Raw genomic sequence first — 18,676 nt, forward strand, 5'->3', positions numbered from 1 at the left:
GGCAACCAGGGCTGTGCCTCCAGAATCCTGGAGTCTCCCTTGTTCCTCTACCCCAGGCCAGGGTGCTGATGTAGTGGTGAGGAGGTAGAAGAGCAGAGAACCAGAGGAAAGTAAGGACAGAGGCAGAGGCAAAACAAGACAGGGAAGGGAACAGAGAGACAGTTACAGGGACCAGAGTGATCTGCAGAGAGACATCCCAATGAATTAACTGTCGTTTCCCTGTAAACCTTAGAACCCAGCTGTTGCCAGGGCAACGGGGCAATACCTGTCTCTCCAGAGGAGATAAGTTGCTAGGGTAACTGCATCCTGTCTTTCCTGAGGACCATCCTGGAATGTGGCACCCACTGGCCATCACCATGGAAACTGCCTCTTTGCCCCACTTAATCCCATCCTGTCTGTTCTAAGGCCCCCACAGTTGGAGGTGGGGGGGCAAGAAGAAAAAAGATCGCTTGGAGGACTAAGTTTGTTCTCTCCCTCTTCCTCCAGCCCCTCCCTTGGTTCCTCACCCCGGGGGTGCTGGGTCTGCCCGCCCCCAGGCCCACACAGGCCTGCAGTATTATGTGTGATAGGGCCACGGCGTCCAGGAGCAGGTTTCGCAGTAGAAGGCAGGCAGGTGTTGGGGAGGCAGTTACCGGGGCAACGGGAACAGGGCGTTTCGGAGGTGGTTGCCATGGGGACCTGGATGCTGACGAAGGCTCGCGAGGCTGTGAGCAGCCACAGTGCCCTGCTCAGAAGCCCGAGGCTCGTCAGTCAAGCCGCTTCTCTGTTTGCACTCAGCAGCACGGGCAGGCGAGTGGCCCCCAGTTCCGGGAGCAGAGCAGGTGCACCCCAGTCCTGGTCCTTCAACCCCAAGACTCGCCTGCCCGCCCAGTACCAGGATGGCCACCATCACCTGCACCCGCTTCACGGAAGAGTATCAGCTCTTCGAGGAACTGGGAAAGTGAGTTGTGCCCTAGGGAGTCCTGGAGGGCACAGGGTAGGGGGTGGGGTCCCGGACTCAGGCAGGGGGTGTGCACCTGCACACTTGGGGCATTCCTGTGTGCACAGACGAAGGCCAGCTGCATGGGTGGGGGGTGCTCAGAGTCAGGCTTGTGCGTGTTTATGGTACACAGATGTGCCAAGCTAGCTGGGTGAGTGTGTGCATGTGTGTGGGGGTGTAGGGTTGACAGTGTATGTCAAGGCATGCACGTATACACACAAGTATAATCAACCTGGGTATGCACAGATTCTTAGAAACTCAAGGTTTTAAAAAAAACCCAATAAAACAAAACAAAACAAAATGGGGTGAGGGAGTGGGGAAGGATTTTCCCAGTCAGCTGATCCAGAACTGGAATCCCCTCTAGTTTTGTTTGTGGTGGTCACTTGGCTTCCACTTGGATACCTCCAGTGACAGAGGGCTCACTACCTCCCAGGTAGTGCCTCCAGATTTTAGACCTCTGCAGCGACCATGCCAAGTGGCCAACTTCTCCCTGAAAGTGCATTCCCTCCCCATGTCCCCCTTTCCCATTCCTGCTGGGCATGAGGCCACTGGTACGGTAGGAGTTAATGCCTGAGCAACTGGGGAGGCTTCCTGGGTGTTGGGATGAAGGGAGGGGCAATTGGGCAGGCTGGGGGTGGCGGGGGTGGGGGTGGGATACTGCAGTCCCAAGGGTTGGTGGAACGAAGGGTGCAGCAGCTCTGGTCCTTTGGCAAACTTGCCCAGCCTCAGAGCTCATTTTCTGCCTTCTGATGACAGATGTGGAGGGCATAGTGGGAGGCTAAGGAGAGAAGGAAGCCCACAGGCTAGCCCAGTGCACTGTGGAGTGTCAGAGAAAAATTCCTCGATGCCCCCAGCTAGGTGCATGGAAGATCCCAGGATGGATCCGGGGCTGGGGTGCAGTTTGGAGGATGGGTACGCCCTGTGAGCAGAGGTGTGGGGGGCAAGAAGACAGGAGCATGGATGGAGGGGTCCTCTGGGCAGGTGTGTGTTGTTTTGAGATCTGGGGATTGATATACAAGAGTGTTTTTGTAGGGGGCTGATGTGTAGTACTTTAGGAGGAATTTGGAAGGGAGTTGATTGTGTCATATAAGGATTGACTCTGAAGTGTATTTGTATTTCCCAAAGGATGCAAAAACATTCATACATTGGTGTTTGTTTCATGCACAAGCCCTGAAGATGCAAGTGTGCCCTGCAAGGGAGTGTGTATGTGTGTTGGTGACACAGGAGTGTCAGTGACCAGGATGCTTGGGAATGAAAGCGTGGATGTGGTCACTGCATGCCCATGTGTGGCAGGTCAGAGCTGTGTGCACATCAGTAGGCACATGTGTGTTGTCTGGGATATGTAAGGATGCACAGATGAGACATGGAGATGTTGCTAAGAGGTCTGGACACATATGTCCATGTGAGGCCAGGGAGCATGCACATAGGGAGGTGTGTATGTGCGTGTGCACTCGCACCCCCATGCACGTGTGAGGCCTGGGCTTACAGACCCGTGTGGGAGTATGTGTGAGCTCATAGTGCTGTCTGCATATGTGTGGGAGCACGCTGTCTGTACACACACATTGACACACACACAGGCACACACCAGCTCCCTTTGGCAGACTTGCATCTATGTGCAAATGTGTGCTCACTCCCATCTGTACACTTCCTACATGGCTGAATGCATTTCTGTGTGGGCAGCGGGACCAGAAAAAAGATTTTCAGGGTGGCACCAGAGGACCCAGTTGTTTGCTAAACTCATGCAAGTGCCCAGTCTGGAACCCAAGGATGCCCCTCGCCAGGAGCTGTCTTCCCAGCAGCAGGCAAGGCTGCGTCATAGGGGCCAGAGAAATGGAGCCAAGACGTGACTCAAGTGCTCAAGGTGAAAAAGAAGAGCGATGTTTTGCCCCCAGAACAAGTGGGGATCCCTAGGACTGGGCTTGTGGGATCAGCTTGGCTGAGAGATCCTTCATAAACCTTCTCAGCTCTGCTCTGCTCCCTGCCTCGGCTCTGGGAGGACCAGGGTGCAGGGGCCGAATCGGACAGGACACAATGCTTTGGTATGGCCATGGCAGAAAAACCAAGGGTGGCAGGCATGGCCAGACCTTGTCTAATCAATTTCAGATTCTTGCTTCCAGAAACATCAGTGCTCTTAACCATTTTTTTTTTTTAGGTCACATTTTCCTTCAGGAATCTGAGGAAAGTCCAAATCTGCATTCCCCAGAAAAATGCACAAACCTCCAAATGTGGCATGCAATGTCAGGCACCTTCCAGAACCTGGAAGCAGCCTTGGGTTAAGGTCACTTGTTCTGAAGGAGAAGAGTGGGTAGCCTGGCTCCTGCCTCTGCAGTCTGGATTCTTAAAAGCTAGGGCACGTTGCCCAAGAGGCCAGGGTCTCAGGGAGGGGTAGCACCCAGCATGGCCCTTAGGGAGTGGGCTCTGAATTAACCACCCATTGCCTCTCAGCACTGGAGGGGCTCCAGCATCTTCCTCTGCCCCCATGTAAGCTAGAGACCAAGCCAGGCTGTGCGATTTGCGGAGCTAGTGCGTGTGAACACACCGCCTGGTGCCGGGTCCTCAGTGATCCTCCAGTAAGGGCTCCCTGTTGGGGTGTCTGTTGCTGCTGCCACAGGCTGGGTGGGGAGGTGGCTCCAGGCTGACTTTGGTGGGAGGGCTCGGTGGGGGGCAGTGAGGGGGGAGGCAGTGCAGATGCCTGCAGGCCTCATCCTTGAGTTGATGACCCCTGGTCCCCTGCCAGCCTGGGCGCTGCAATTACTGTCCAGAAGCAGTCCCTTTCAAATGCCCACTTTCGACCACTTGCAGGGTGGCAGGGAAGGGAACGCCTTTGGGCCTCCTACTGCAGGACACTAGCCTGCCCTGCCAGAGACCAGGACAAGTGCCTCCCCAGGGCTTCCTGGCACTCTGCCCAGGGCGGCCTGGCCAGTGACTACAGCCACCAAGGAGCCCAGGGTGGGGCTGGCTATATGGGTGGTAGGAGAGCTGCCCTAGCGGGCAGCCAGTAGGGAGCATTGTGACTGGAGGCTGGGCCTGAGCAGGTGTCTCTGGGACCTCTTAATGTTACAAAGACAACCCTTCACCCCACTCCCGCTGGAAGCAAGACAAGCCAAGGCTTGATTCCAGGTCCCCTGGAGGACTGGGGGTGGGGCTGTCCCCAGGGATCAGGAAATGAGCTCATCCCTCCTGCCTGGACCTGACTCCTCCCTCTCCCTGGGGTGACAGGAGCAACAGCCCAGACGTTAGGGGACATCGAAGCCTCCTTTGGGGCTGCTGATACCTGCTCCAGGGGTCGGGAAGGCCTGGACCAGAATCTCCATGAATGGCAGGAATGCTGGTGGAGGCGGAGGTACCTGGAAAGGGTCCAGCTGGAGGAGGAGAAGGAGGAGGAGGAAGAGGGGGTGGCTGCACCGGCCTCCTCCAGCTTCGGATATTCTGAGCTTTGGTGTCTGCCTCCAGCCGAGGTTGGCCAGAAAGAGATGCCTCTGTGTCCGCCTGGGTAGTCACTCAGCTGACCCAACAGCCCCAGGAGGAGATTTTACTTGAGAGAGGAAGAAGGAGGGAGGGTGGTTAGAAAGATTCAGCCCACTCTTTCTAGAAACAAGGCATGGGCTCCAGCAGTGCTGGCTGGCGTTGGGGGTGAGTTGGCCAGCCAAGGTGATAGACAGAAGCAGGAGGATCTGGCCTCTTCACCTGAGCCCCCTCTTGCCTCTATGGTTTTATGCTGTGGGCCAGGCTTAACCAGAGATCAGCAGGTGGCCATGTGGCCAGAGGCAGATCCCTGCGCTGGTGGGGGTCTGTTTGGGGCCTAAGTGTGTTGGATACTGAGTTGAGCAGGTGAACCATGGCACTCTGGAGAGAAGACCCCTTGGCCTAGGACCACATCCTGAGACAAGGCTGAGGGCTTTTATTTCTCGTCTAATAACCCCTATGACCCTGTGAGTTAGCTCACCTGGGAAGGAGGTAGGCTTGGCTTACTCATCCACTTCATAGAGGAGACTGCCGCTTGTGGAGGTGGCAGGGCGGGTAGTGCTGGGTCAAGGGCTTACATCCAGGTCTCCAGCACCACAGTAGGGAGACAGGTTGCTGGGGGCTGTGTCTGTGTGACATCCTCCTTCTTGTCCACCGACAAGGAAAGGACAGAGGTCTTGTGTGTAGGAGAGGGGGCTCTGAGCTGTCACTTGTTTTCTAATTATGATTCTGTTGCTCATTTGCTGGACTCCTCCTGGGTGAATCACTTGTCCTTTGTTTGCCTCAATGTTGCCATCTGTAGAGTGGGATTCACAGTATCTCTGCAGGTGGAAATGCCCACTGGGGTTGGGGCCCTCTTTAGAGAGCATGCGTGGGAAATGGTCTCCAACATCAGAAATAGAAGGATGTAGGTGGCAGACAACATCCGAAAGGCAGTGCTTGTCCAGGGTCCCAGGAGAGGCAGTGGCCAGGCCAGAGCCAGCGGGCCAGAGTGTGTGCAGTGGCCAGAGGGTGGCAGTTTGAGGGCAGGAGCTCAAGGAGGAGGTGGCAGGAATAGGAGAGGGACAGCTTCCCCTCCCGGCTTCCTCCCAACCACCAAGTGGCAGGAATGCACATGTTCTGATGCCTGCCGCAGCCCTCCACCCCCATACAACCGCCCCCACACAGGCTGAGCCACACGGACACTCTGCTGAGCTGGCCTCCCTCCCTCTGCCAGCCTGGTGACACTGCTGCCAGCAGCCCCTGCAGTCAGGAGCCACAGCCCTGTGAAGCTGCAGCCCATGGCTAGTGCACATGGGTATTTGCGTGCACGTGCACACAAATACACACACGCATATACCTGCACACCAGCTCCCGGTAGCACACGTGTGTACATGATAACACATACACTCACCATGGCTCCAACAAGGCATGCAGCCCAAGCCTACCTCTTAGTGCAGGCAGAGCAACGCGGTGCTGGCTGGGCTGCTGGGTTTTCTCTGCTTTACCCACCCCCCCTCATTTGCATCTCTCTCCCTTTTTCCTCTCTCCCTTCCATTCCCTTTGCACAGTCCCTCTGCTACAGCCCACCTTCACCTGTGTGCCCACTGCCCGGCTGTATGCCCCTCTGTACCTCTCTATGGTCCTCCTGACCCAGGCAAGCCTGGCACAGCCCAACTCACTGAGACCAACCCCAGGCACCTTAGGGTCTATCGCAACATCAGGAGAAGCTACGGAGCTGGGTCGACTTTCTGTGCTGGAAAAGGTCACCTAAAAGGGGAAACACACCCATGACCCTTCCAGCCAGCCGGAGCCTCTATTCCCTGAGTACATGGCAGAACCTAGCATGTACCCTGTGTGACTCTGCTGAGCCCACATGGGCTCACAGCCTGGCACCCAGCCAACAGCAGTAACAACATTGCAGAAGTGACAGTTTCAGTGTAGCTGCAGGAGACCTGTGACCATGGACACATACACATGCTGCCTGTAAAGAGACCTGCCCTGGTTGGGATGAAGGAGCTATCAGGGGAGGCTCCCTGGGGGAGGTGGTTTCAGGGAGCTAGAGGTTGAATAAGAGTTGCCCGAGGGGAAAGGGTGGAGAGAGTTCTTGAGAATGGACATAGATTTGGGGGGTAAGTATCTGTTTCAGGGGAGCACATCAGTGTTCAGGGGATCTGGGGTCCCTCTTTTCTGTGCTCTGTTCTACCTGCCCACCGACTTCTAGATTGTATGGCAGGGGAGTCCTGGAGCCTGAGGGTCCCCAGCAGGCAGAATGATGGAGGGGCAGGTCCAGGCTAGCTGCCCAGTGCCAGCACAGACTTGTAGTCCTACCTGCTGTTTTTTCCCAGCTGTGCCCCTCACGTTGGGAGCCTCAAACACTGTGCAGGGCCAGAATACCCCACCTGGGTCAGCAGGTGGGCATGAGGGGTCTCTATCGCATTAGGTGCAGACACTGGTTCATGGTCACAAGAGCAGGCACTCCAGCCTCTGTTCCCTCTCTGAGCCTCTGATAGCTGTGAGGTGTGTCCCACGGATGGGCCAGGCCAGGAGGCTAATGGAAAGAAGCCTCTCTCTGTCTGCCCTTGTGCCCCTCTTGCCTTGCCACTATCTGGACCCACCTCCAAGGGAGCTGTGATTTTTTTTAAATTCTTTTTTGTAACCCATTCAAGAGAGGCCATGCATAGCCAAAACAAGGAATATGTTGGAACTTCTGTTGGTTCAATGTTCCCTGCAGCAAACAGAAGCTTCCGGTTTCTGGGCCTTCTGTGTCTCCCACAGGCTTCTGCTGGGTTGGCGTTGCAGTGGGGGGTGGGGGGGGATGGGTGCAGCTCTGAGACATTGCGTCCCCTACAGCATCTTCTGGAGTCTGTGAGTGGGCGTTCATAGCTGGGTGGCCCATGGGCGGGCAGACGAGCAGGAGGAAGGGTGAGGTGTGGCTGCAGAGATGGGCACTGGGATTTTCCTGCCAGGTGAAGCCGTGGCTGTTAGAGTTGTACTTACAGAGCTGCTGCTGCTGGAGCCTGGGAGGAGATGGGGAGAGCAAGCTTGGTGAGGCAGGGAAGGTCCCGAGAGCTCAGCCCATCTCCCCGCATCCCGTTCGCTACTGGGCACCGGCACAGCAGCACTGCTTTTGCTTCTTGTTAAGAAAGGATACTGCCGCTCAACAGGGCAGCACAGGAGAGAGCAAGTGAGCTTGCCAACTACTTACTGAGTTGATACAGGTCAAGGGTTTGCTCTAGGTGAGCAGAGGTGGGTCTCTCACCTTGCGAAGGACTGCTTTGGTTTATTTCTGAATGAGCCTGGTGCCCAGGTTTACAGCTGTTTTGGGGAGTCTAGAAGCCCTCAGAGAACCTCACTTGAGTCAAGCCACTGTCCCTATAAAGATGCTGCTCACGCCCACGCCAGCACACAGAATGCCCAGCATTATTTTTCCTTCTCCCTACCCAAAAGCCCAGCTGTGGACTTCACATTTGGGTTCTTGTGATCTGAGCATGGCAAGCATTAGGGAAAAGCAGCAGAGTAGGACTCAAAGAGAACTGGGGCAAGGCTTGGCTTCAGTGTCTCCATCTATGAAATGGGGAGGGATGAGAAGCTGTTCCTGGAGGTCACAGTTACTAATGTGCCTGGTTCTCTAGCCCAGTGGGAGCGCTGTTTGGGGGACCAGCCGGAGGTCTTTCTCTTCTCTCTGGTGTTCCAGTGGCTGCTTGAGTTCTTTGCTGTGAGTGGTCAGAGCTGCTAGCCTCAGCTGTCAGTGTTTGGCTGAGGATGCTAACACCCTTAGGATTCAGGGTTGCCTGCTGTCGACCCGGAGCTGTCTGCAGTTAGCTCAGCTTATCTCAGAGAGGTGACGTGAGGAAGTGCCCTCGCTGAGAGAGGGAAGGCTTGGGGATGACGTTGGGCTTGGCATGTGATGCCTGTCACAAAGCATCTAGGCAAGATAAGGAGCTGGGCCAGGCTCACTAGCTTAGCATCTAAAGTCCTTACCTTGCACAGGCCGGGATCCCATATTGGTACCAGTTCTAATCCCAGCAGCCTCACTTCCCATCCAGCTCCCTGTGGCCTGGGAAAGCAGTCGAGGATGGCCCAAAGCCTTGGGACCCTGCATCCATGTGGAAGACTCGAAAGAGGCTCCAGGCTCCTGGCTTCAGATCGGCTCAGCTCTGGCCATTGATGCTGCCTGGGGAGTAAATCAATAGATGGAAGAGCTTCCTTTCTGTCTCTGCTCCTTTCTGTATATCTGACTTTCCAATAAAAATAAATCTTTGGAAAAAAAAAGATAACAAGAAGCTAAAAAATGTGGGGCTGGAGCAGGGCTGTGGGCGCAGATCTTGATCTTGGGTGACGGTCAGCATCTTCAGTCATTTGTGGAGAGACAGACTCTTTTAGGTAGCTTTTGAAAACAAAGATTTTTTTTTAGTGAGAACAATACCCAGACAGAATTATGCTAAGCAAATTCTAAGTGGGGAGAAGCATTTGGCCCAGCAGCTCCAATGATGCCTGAGACGCCTGTGTCCTAGTATGCCGATGCTTATGTCACAGTCCAGCTCCATTTCTGAGTCCAGCCTCCTGCCAGTGCTATATCCTGGGTGGCAGTGGGTGATGACCCAGTCGTTGGGTCCATGCCACCACATGGAAGATGTGGATTGAATTCTAGCTTCCTGGCGTCAGCCTGTCCCAGCCCTGGCTGTTGTAGGCCTTGGGAAGTGACCAGCGGATGGGAGATGTCTCTCTACCCCGAGTACAATGGTTTGGAGGCTGCCTTGGAGATCCCAGTTGATCCTAGTGGTAAAGGCAGTGGTTAGTATTGGGGAGAAAGCAGGAAACAGAAGAGTGGGGGGCATGAGGACAGTGAAGGCACAGTCAATGAGGCCGGTGTCAGCATTAGCCTGGAAGCCACCAGACTGGGTTTCCAGGGTTAGCCTAGAAACCCAACCTGGTGCGCGGCAGGCAAGAGAGATTAGTTCCAAGAGGGTGGGCATTGGGTAGGCAGGACTGGCACGAGCATTGCTTCCTTGGAATTCTGGGGGTGGCACCAGATTGTGGTGGGTTCATGGAGTGTGGGAGGTGGGAAGAGGAGGCGGCGGATGTCGGACATTTGTTCAGCAGGTTTGGCAGCTGGGGTGGGGGTAGGGCTGCAGCCCCAGCTGCTGGGTCCAGAGAAAGGTTCTTGGTTATTTGGTTTTTATTATAGAGTGTGTGTGTGTGTGTGTGTGTGTATGTGCACTCTTCTGGAATGTGAGAGCCCTGGGCATATCAGAGGAGGTAGCCAATGTAGGGAGGACCCTACAGACTGAGGAGGCACCAGGAATGAGATCCCCAAGGGCTCCAGGATGGAGGAAGCAGCGGCGACAGTGCTGTCTGCAGGAGGTCCTGGATAGCCTGGCTGTGCCTCTCTGCTGAGACCAGCAGGTCCACCCCAGCAGCTGGGGATGAGGGTGGAACTGATTCTGTTACAGGAATGGAGCAGGGACCACTCACAGGAAGGAATAGAGCTAGCGCTGCCCACCCCGATCTTCCAAATGGGGAAACTGAGGCCTGAAGGGATCAGAAGGCAGGTAATCGCAGAGGTGGGTGAAGATGTAGATTGGCCTACAGCTCCTTTGCTTTTGGCATTGCCCTTGACTGCTGGCTTATGTTCTGGTGGGGGAGGAGGACTGGGGAGGCTCCAAGCCACAGAGGGTGGTGGGCTCCCTTAGGCTGGCAGCCAGTAACACCGCGCCTGCCAGGCGGCCAGAAAGCAATTTTCCAGTGCGCGATGCTTACACTTCACAGCCCATTAGCATGTTTCCACATCCCAGCCTTGCTGGACCTCCCAGCCATGCAGCCTTAGGAGCAGCCCCTGCTTCCTTGCTGTGGCCCTCACTCACCTCTCCCTCCTGATGGCTTCTTCCTGAGCTTGGCAGACAAGGTCCTGTTTCAGCTCAGACCACGCCAGCCGCTGTCTTACCCTTGCAGACAAAGATGCCTGCCCAGGCATTGCTTCTGGAGCTTTTACTGTCCTCGGGGGACTCTGCTAAGCTCTTGCCTACCTGGCTGTCTCCTGAATCCCTGAAACCACTGCATAGGGCAGGTTCTCTTCTTGTCCATGTTTTAGAGGGGAGGAATCAAGCATCCCAAAGGGTAGTCATTGGCAAGAAGTGGCTGCACCAGGACTTGAACCCTGGTTGCCTGTTCTTACCATCCTAGATAAGAACAGCTGCTTGTGACAGTTGAAACTGTAGGTCTTCAGTTCTCCCAGACACAGGACTGAGCCCTCTGTGGCCAGAGATGCCCATGCTGGCCTGCACAGCACATTTGTACACATTACCCCCTACCCCAAAAGACCCATTGGACAGAACCGAAGAGGGCTCTGTGCTGTTCAGTCAGACCCACCCCAGCATCCATGTTGCAGATAGGGAAGCTGATGCCCACCATGAGGAGAAGCCCTCCTGGGTCTGCCTGTCTCTCCCATGCTGCTCCCTGCCCACATTCGGTGAGACCCCTCTTTGCACACAAGGCTTCATCCTTGGCAGTTGTGGCAATGCACCTAGCCGCTTGGCAGCACCTGCTCCAGGGCTGGATGGGGCTGCTGCCACCCCCACTACATTCCTGCCCCTAGGAACTCTTCTTCTACTCTTGGCATCTGTGGTTTACCCCCAAATGCTTAGGAACAAGGTACCCCATCCAAGTCTCCCTCATGGTGGCAGGGACCTTGAGTTAGCATCTGCTGCTTCCCAGGGATGTATAAACAGGAAAGTAGAATTGGAAACAGCAAGGACTCAAATTCAGGCTCCAGTATGGAATCCAGGCATCGTCCCAAATGGCATCTTGTGCCAAAAGTCCATCTCTCCTTCTCACCTCTTCTTCCCAGGAGTACTTTCACAGGGCCCCCAAGGCCACCCGGGGACTTCTCACCTCTTCTTCCCAGGAGTTCTTTCACAGGGCCCCCAAGGCCACCCGGGGACTTCTCACCTCTTCTTCCCAGGAGTACTTTCACAGGGCCCCCAAGGCCACCCGGGGACTCCCTACTCACAGTACACCTCACCCCCTTTCTCTTGGGACCCTGGGCTACTCCCTCTGATCTCACATTTCCACTTTGGCCTCCTTGCCTGACTGACTCCCAAGCTCCTGCCTGCCAGCCCACCAATGGCCCCGTCAGGGCCACTGCAAAGTGGGCTGATTCTGGTAATTGCCAAGGCTTCCAGGCTGGGGCCCCTCACTCCTGCAGGAGAAGAACACAGCAATGTGCCTTTTTCTAGTAAGAACTGTGGAAGGGAGAAGGCAAGGGCTGCAGCTCGCTGCCCACGTTCAGTATGATCACTAGACTTGTCTCTGCTTTTTTCTCCCTGGGCCCCACCTGCAGGGTAGGCAGACAGGCGAGGGTGGGGCCTGCCCACTCAGGGCTGGAGAGCTGAGCTGAGCTGCACAAGTAAAAAGAGGGGCTCCCCAGCCCCCAGCCTTGCCTCTTTCTCTCCCTTGTGTCCCCAGTGAGTCCTGTCGTGCTCAGCCCTGTGCCAAGTGTTTTTGTGCTCATCACCTTGCCAGTTTTCCCTGGTGTATCCCAGGAGATCGATACCGTAGTCACCCTTTCATGGGAAGGAACCAAGAGGCAAAGTGCTAAGTTCAAATTCGTAATTAGTTGGGGGTGAGCACAGGTCTGCTTTCATATTCTTTACAGTCTTGCTGTAGGAACATGCTTGTTCACTGGAGGCCTTGGTTTCCAGACCTCTGAAATGGGGGCTTCTGACCCCCACTTGGGGGGCTTGCTGGGAAGGCTAAGATGGTGCTGAGTGTACCACCCAGGCTGCTGCAGCACCATCCCTGACACCAGCAGCTCTGAGCCGGTTTAGAGGCCCACCTCTAGCATGCAAGGAAAGCTTTGCCTCCTTGCCCCAGAAATAAGAGCACATGCTTATGCTCAGAGGTACAGGGTGCCCCAATCAGAAGCTCTGCCTTCCACACAAGCTCAGTGCTATCCTGAGGAAGCTCTGGGAGTGGCTTCTCTTGCTTTAGTAGATGTGGTACTTAGGTCCCCAGCTCCTTGGGCAGGGCCTGTGTTGGCCCCTGTTGCAGGGGGAGGCAGGGTCTGCAGCAGGACCTCCCCCAAAAGATGGAGTGAGAGTCCCCCATCTCCATCGCTGGCTGCAAGGGAGTCTCCTGGAGGAGATAGTCATATGCAAATGTAGATCCCAGGACCCCTCTTGGAGTGGGTCTGGGAGGGGTCTTGGAACCTGTATGTTAACAGCTCGCCTCCCTACCCTCTGAGATTTTGAAGCAGTCAATTGGAGGACTGCAGATCTCACAGTGGAGTTTTGTTTTGCTAAAGTGGAAACTATATCAATTTCTCCCTCTCTCCTTCCCTCCCCACCAACACACACTAATTGGACTCAGCTCGGGCCAAGCTAGGGCTCGATGCCAACGAGCAAGAGGAGGCTCAGCCTCAGCCCTGGGGAGCTCATGTCCTTCTCCCACCTTCTCCTCTCAGCAATGAATTCTCAGAGCTTTGCAGATGCTTTCTCCCCCAGGACTTGAGCAATCAGTACCTCGAGCTGGGCAGGGACCTCAGGTCTTTGGGTGGCTCTGCCTGGGTCGGAGGGGCCTAGTGATCCCCCACCTGCACACAGGCCTGTTCCTGCTCCCCACGTCCCTCCCTGTGCGTGTTCCATCCTGTCTCCTTTGGGTTCCTCTCGCTGCTGCTTGCCCCCACTTCCTGTCCCTCTAAGTTACACCCATGAAAGTTGCATGGGCAACAGACATTGTGTACCTGGACACCAGTGGACACAGAGAAGAAGGTGACAGCACTGGCCCTTGGGAACTCACAGTCGGGGAAGAAGAGGCAGACAGTACAGCAGCAACCTCTGCCTTGACCAGACGGAAGGCGGTGCTGCGATGCCATAGAAAGCCATCCTGTTCCTCCTTCCTGGTTCTTCTTGGCCTGCAGCTCTGAGAGCCCTTGTCATGTCTTTAGTGACAGGGTAGTTGTAGCATCTTTTGTTCTGATATTTAGTCTTCAAAGTCAGTTCTCACCTTCCCTGGCACTTTGCAGGGTGGGGTGTTGACCGACAGGGAAGGGCAAGAATGCCTTTTGTTGTAATGAGGTGGCTTTTGGTGGGCTCCTGGTGGGGGCTGGTTACAAGAAAGACCAGGCCCAGCCAAGGAGCTTGGAACCTTTAGCCCCACCCCCCATCCTGTGGGAAGAGTGAGGGGCTGGGGATTGCATTAATACCCCGTGCTGTCTATGGGATGAAGTCTCCGTGGGATCCCTGAATTGTGGGTTACAGAGAGCCTTTGGGCTGGTGGAGGTCACCTCAACTCCCTGGAGACGGGGAGGCTGTGCTCAGGCCCCGGCAGCCCTCTCCCGGTGCCTCCTGGTAATCCTTTCCACTATGAGATGAGCCAGTTCACAGGAATGTGTCTTTCTGAGCTCTGTGAGTTGCCAGGAAAAAAAAAAAAAAGTGTTGTATGTTTGCTCATTTGGGCAGAGGATGAAAAACCAGGGCTCAGCCCTCTGGTAATCGGCACCAAGAATGATGGGGTGGTCTTGTGGCACTGGGCCCTCTGTGGGGTGTGTGCCAACTCCTGGCTAGTATCATGATCAAACTGTAGGACATCCAGCAGGTGTCAGCAGTGGGAGCATCTCCCCTACTTGGTGACTAGAAGTATTATGGGGGTGACTGCAGACGTGTGAGGTTCTCCTATATGTGGGGGTGCTGCTCTGGGAGCCAAAAGAGGAGCAGACATCTCAGAGAGAGGACTGGAGTCTTGCTGCCTTTTTTCTGGTGATGGGTAGAGGGCCTGCACACCCAGGGCAACTCCGTGGCTATGCCCATGAGTCCTGGCTGTTGGCCAGCAAACCCCTATTCCCTGAGTTTTGGTCCTCATGCCTGCTTGTTCTTCCTCCTCCCCTTGGCGTCTCAGCTGCTCACATCCCACTGCTCAGGGAGATGTGCAAAGTAGGTGCCCATGCCAGCTACAGGTTTCTCACTGCCTTGGTCTGTGTGCCTCTTTGTGGCCTGGCACTGCCCAGCTTGGGGACTACAGTTTTCAGGCTAGGAAGAGTTTGGTCAGGGACTTGAGTGGGGCTAGCATGCTGAGAAGGGAGAGGCTCCCTGGCGGACATCAAAAACCCAGCACTAAGAGTACCTGAGTCCCATCTAGCACTCAGTCTGTAACTCACCGAGTGCCCTGAGTGAGCCACATGGAGCTACATGGTAGTCTTGGCCCCACTGGAGACTCACACAATGGGAACCTGAGTGGTTACAAGGTGCTCAGGTGTCACGTGTGGGGAGCCTACCCAGGAGGTCCTGTGCTGCTGTCAGTATGGTGGGGGGTGTCAGGCCCCAGGTGGCCCTCTGGGTCAGGTCAGGTGGCCTTCATGGTCAATGACACAGAAGGACAGAGACTTCACATGTGGTCCTCATACTGACTTTCATTTTTAACTGTTTTTTTTTTAAATTAATTAATTTAATTATTGCTTTATTTTTATTTTGTTGAAAGGCTAACAGAGAGAGAGATTGAGAGAGATTGATTTTCCATCTGCTGGCTCACTCCCTAAATGGCCACAACGGCTAGTGCTGGGCCAGGCAGAAGCCAGGAGCCTGGAACTCCATCCAGGTCTCTCCTGTGGCTGGGGTACCTGGACCATCCTCTGCTGCTTTTCCAGACACATCAATAAGGAGATGCAAAGGAAGCAGAGCAGTGTGATGCCACAACACCAGCCTCCCCTCACGCTGATTGGCCCCATCCAGGGTTCAAATTCTTGGGAGACAAGGTATCAGTGTCCAAAATTAGAGAGTGTCTCATCAATAGCTAGGCTTTCAGTCACTCGTACTTTTAAGGAGAAAAATCTCTGGGGATTGTTAAGTGCTGTGAATATGCTCAGCTTTACTCTTAATAGGCAAATTGCCCACGGAGCCTGCAGTGAGCTGCCACTTCCCCGTCTCACTGGGATGGCTGCCACACTGTGTCTGCAAGGGCAGAGAACTCTGCTTCCTGTGCATGCAGGTGGGAAAGCAGCTCACTGTGATGTACGACAGTCTCTCGCTGGCCACTAGGGTTGCTAAGCAACATGAACACTAGACCAAGTCACAGAGGTTCTAGAACTTTACCCCCACAGACATGCGCGCACATGGGAAATGGGATTCTTTTGTATTTGCTTCTTAAAATATTTTAAAAATGTATATAAAGAGAACAGATTTCACGCATTTCAAAAATACAATTTTAAGCCCACAGTGATACTTCTTACCCTCCCTTCCCTCCTCCTTCCTTTCTTATTTTTTCCCCTTTCAATTTTTATGCTAACATACTTTTCATTTCCTTTATAGTCACAGGCTTAAGTCTCCACTAAATAAAGAATTCGGCACATAGAAAGCGGAAAGACCAGGGTTCTGCAGGCGTGTAGACAAGGCTGTAAACAATAATCAAATCTCAAGATGGCAGCTCGCCTCGTTTACATTCCTTTTTTTGGTACTCTCCGTATTAGCTACAAGTCAAAGGAAACATGAAATTGTGTTTTGGGGTCTGGTGGTAGACATCAGCACACCTGTACCAGGGCTCTTCACGACATCTATAGGAAGTGCATATTATAAAAACAATAATGCATGAATGTCAAAATTGCTTTGCACATAAACTTATCTTTTCTACAAAGGGATATGCTAGGTTTTTCTACGAACCCCTTGAAGTACTTTCAGATCAGTTTGGTCCTAGTAACATTATTGGAAAGAACTACGCAAGTGGAACTACCCAACCAGTTCCTTGGCAGGGGACTGGCTAGGTCGAGCAGAGGACAGCCATGGAGTTGTGGGCTATGCCCTGAGGGGCTGGCTCTCTTTGTGCTGGTTTGGGAAGAGGATCTCCAAGATTTGTTGTTTATTAGAGAAAAGGAGATGTGGCACAGCAGGTGATGCTCAGTAAGCAGTTGGGTGTGGGAGAATTCTGTGGAAAGAGGCCCAGGGCCTGGGCAAGCCTAACTTTTGACATCTCTGGAAGGCTGGTCTCGTGAGGCCAACCTTCTAGCAATGCACATCTAGCTCCCTCTCTGGGAGCCCCTAGCTTTGTTCTTGCCCACGAGCTTGGGCAGCCCCGTTGGAGGGTCCTTCTCTAGTACAGCTATCGCTGCCTGGACTCCAGTATCCCCGGGCACTTTGCCCCAGGTCTTGCCTCACTTTCCCCACTTTCTCTGTCCTCTCAGGGGAGCCTTCTCCGTCGTTCGCCGGTGTGTGAAGGTGCTGGCTGGCCAGGAATATGCTGCCAAGATCATCAACACCAAGAAGCTCTCGGCTAGAGGTAGGGTCTGCTTGCTCATCACCCTGCCTGTTCACTGGCTCCCTTCCCTTCCCTCTGCCTCTGAGTCTGTCCTCCTGGCGGTCAAGGGGGGCAGGTGCCAATGGCTGGGGTAAGGGCTCTTCTTGCTGAGGATGCTGTGAAACTACACCCCCATGTTTTGCCATACTCAAGGGGAGTTTGGGCTGAAGGCCCCAGCCTCCTGTAGGGAGGACAAACCTTCTGTGCCCATCAACTGAGGGCCACAGCACCAGTCAAAAACATCCTGTCCCAGTTCTTTTTCCTTCATCCTCCTCACTGTCCATTGCCATGCCTCTGCCCTTGCCGTGACCTTGGCCTAAGTGCCTGAACCCGGGTCCCATGCATGGCGGCTTCTGTCATAACCTTCAGGCATCAGCTCACAGTCACATACTTGGGAAGGTGTTCCTGAACTCCTTCCTAATCAGAGGTTGTCTCCCCCCCCCCCTCCTTTTTTTTTGTCTCTCACTACTGTTCACATCCTTCCTGGTTTGCTCTTGACCTAGACCCAAGCATTGATTGGCTCCTAGTTTAACATTTGTCTCCCTTCTTCCCTAGAAACTCCAAGGGGGTGTAAGGGGTTCCTCGAAAGCTCTGTGCCCACAACTGGGACAGCACTCAATGCTGAGAGCTCAGGTTGTGTCCAGAGAAATGCATGCATGCCCAGCTTCCACAACACCCTACTCTCCAATTCCTAAACCCAGTTTTATGGGAAAAAGAAAACCAGCCCAGTCATTAATTTGCAGCAAGGTTGGGAACCACTACACTGTGACTTAGATCAGTAGTATGTATGACCCTGGGGATGGTTAAAAATACCATATTGAGCCCTCCATCTCCTCTGACTTAAAGTCCTTGAATCTGTATTCTGGCAAGATACTCAGGCAATTTGCATGGCGAAGTCTGGGAAAACCTGCCTAGGAGACTCGTGTTTCTTACCATTTGACTGAGATAGTGATGGTAGTGATCAAAGTCAGTATGTTGGGGGAAGTTGTTTTCAAAGATGCCGATCCACACCTGGAACAAAATGTTATAGCAGCTGCCCAGGCGAGTGCCTGAAACTGTTGGATGAGGTGGGGGGAGAGAGATGGGCTATGTAGCCCCTGGCTCTGGCAATGTGGGAGATACTGTACATAGAGCTGGCAGAGTGTCCAGCTAGTGGCCAGCAGCAGCTGTGTCTGGGCCAGGGCCCAGCAGGTGCAAGGCACATGGTGGTCCCGCGCGGCTGGTACATGATGTTCACGCTGTTCCCTGCAGGCCTCCCAGCATTCCCGGCATGGACCTGCATGGTGCTTTTCATCTCTCTGGCCCAGTGATGCTGGGAGCTCAGCACTTTTTTCTAGTCATCCCCAGCCCTGCAGAGAGATGTTATTACACTCAGGGCAGGCTGGCAGTGGAGCCAGGGGTCTGTGAATATGACATGGCACATCATGAGACATGTGGAAGGTCTGGAGTCAGAGCCAGCGGCAAGCAGCCAGAATGGGGAAAGAAGGATGACAGAAACTGGGACTCATGTCCAGGGCCCTGAATGGGGCCTTGCCACTGCTGTGTTAGAGCTGCCACGTGTTGGCCTCTCTGTGCTTCTGGTGTCTCATGATCAGGGTGAATGTCCCAGTCTCCGAAATACAGCAGTAACAGGGCTCACAGTGTGACGTGGGGAGAGCAGTTTAAGGTTACCCCAAGGGGAGGGAGGGTTGGGAACTGAGGTCCTTCTTGGGTTCTAGGGGGTCCCAGTGTACCTCATTCACACACACATGCACACTCAGGCATGAACGCACACACTCAGACATGCATACTCACATACACACTCATATATGTACCCTCTCAGTCATGCACACTGATACATATTCATGTGCACACAGACACACAAACGCACACCCACACACTTACATGCATGCACACACAGATGCACAGGCACTCATTCATTCCCACACACATACACTCTCACTCACACACATTCACTGATACCATGCATTC

General features: G+C 54.2%; 1 protein-coding gene across 2 annotated transcripts in view; it reads left to right on the forward strand.

The window, feature by feature from the left end:
• Positions 1-374: 374 nt before the first annotated feature.
• The window catches only part of CAMK2A (calcium/calmodulin dependent protein kinase II alpha), a 57,977-nt gene continuing 39,675 nt past the window's right edge, over positions 375-18,676 (forward strand). The window contains exons 1-3 of one of the 2 annotated variants that reach the window (XM_040976977.1): positions 375-609; positions 781-940; positions 16,593-16,687. In XM_040976977.1, coding sequence (XP_040832911.1) covers positions 879-940; positions 16,593-16,687 — 157 coding nt within the window. In that variant the 5' untranslated portion in view covers positions 375-609; positions 781-878. Of the gene's footprint in view, positions 610-752; positions 941-16,592; positions 16,688-18,676 lie in introns of those variants that run through there. The other variant, XM_040976985.1, reaches the window with a different exon arrangement.

The sequence above is a fragment of the Ochotona curzoniae genome, unplaced genomic scaffold, assembly GCF_017591425.1.
Source record: "Ochotona curzoniae isolate NIBS_2020 unplaced genomic scaffold, NIBS_Ocur_1.0 contig_1, whole genome shotgun sequence".
Lineage (NCBI taxonomy): Eukaryota > Metazoa > Chordata > Mammalia > Lagomorpha > Ochotonidae > Ochotona > Ochotona curzoniae.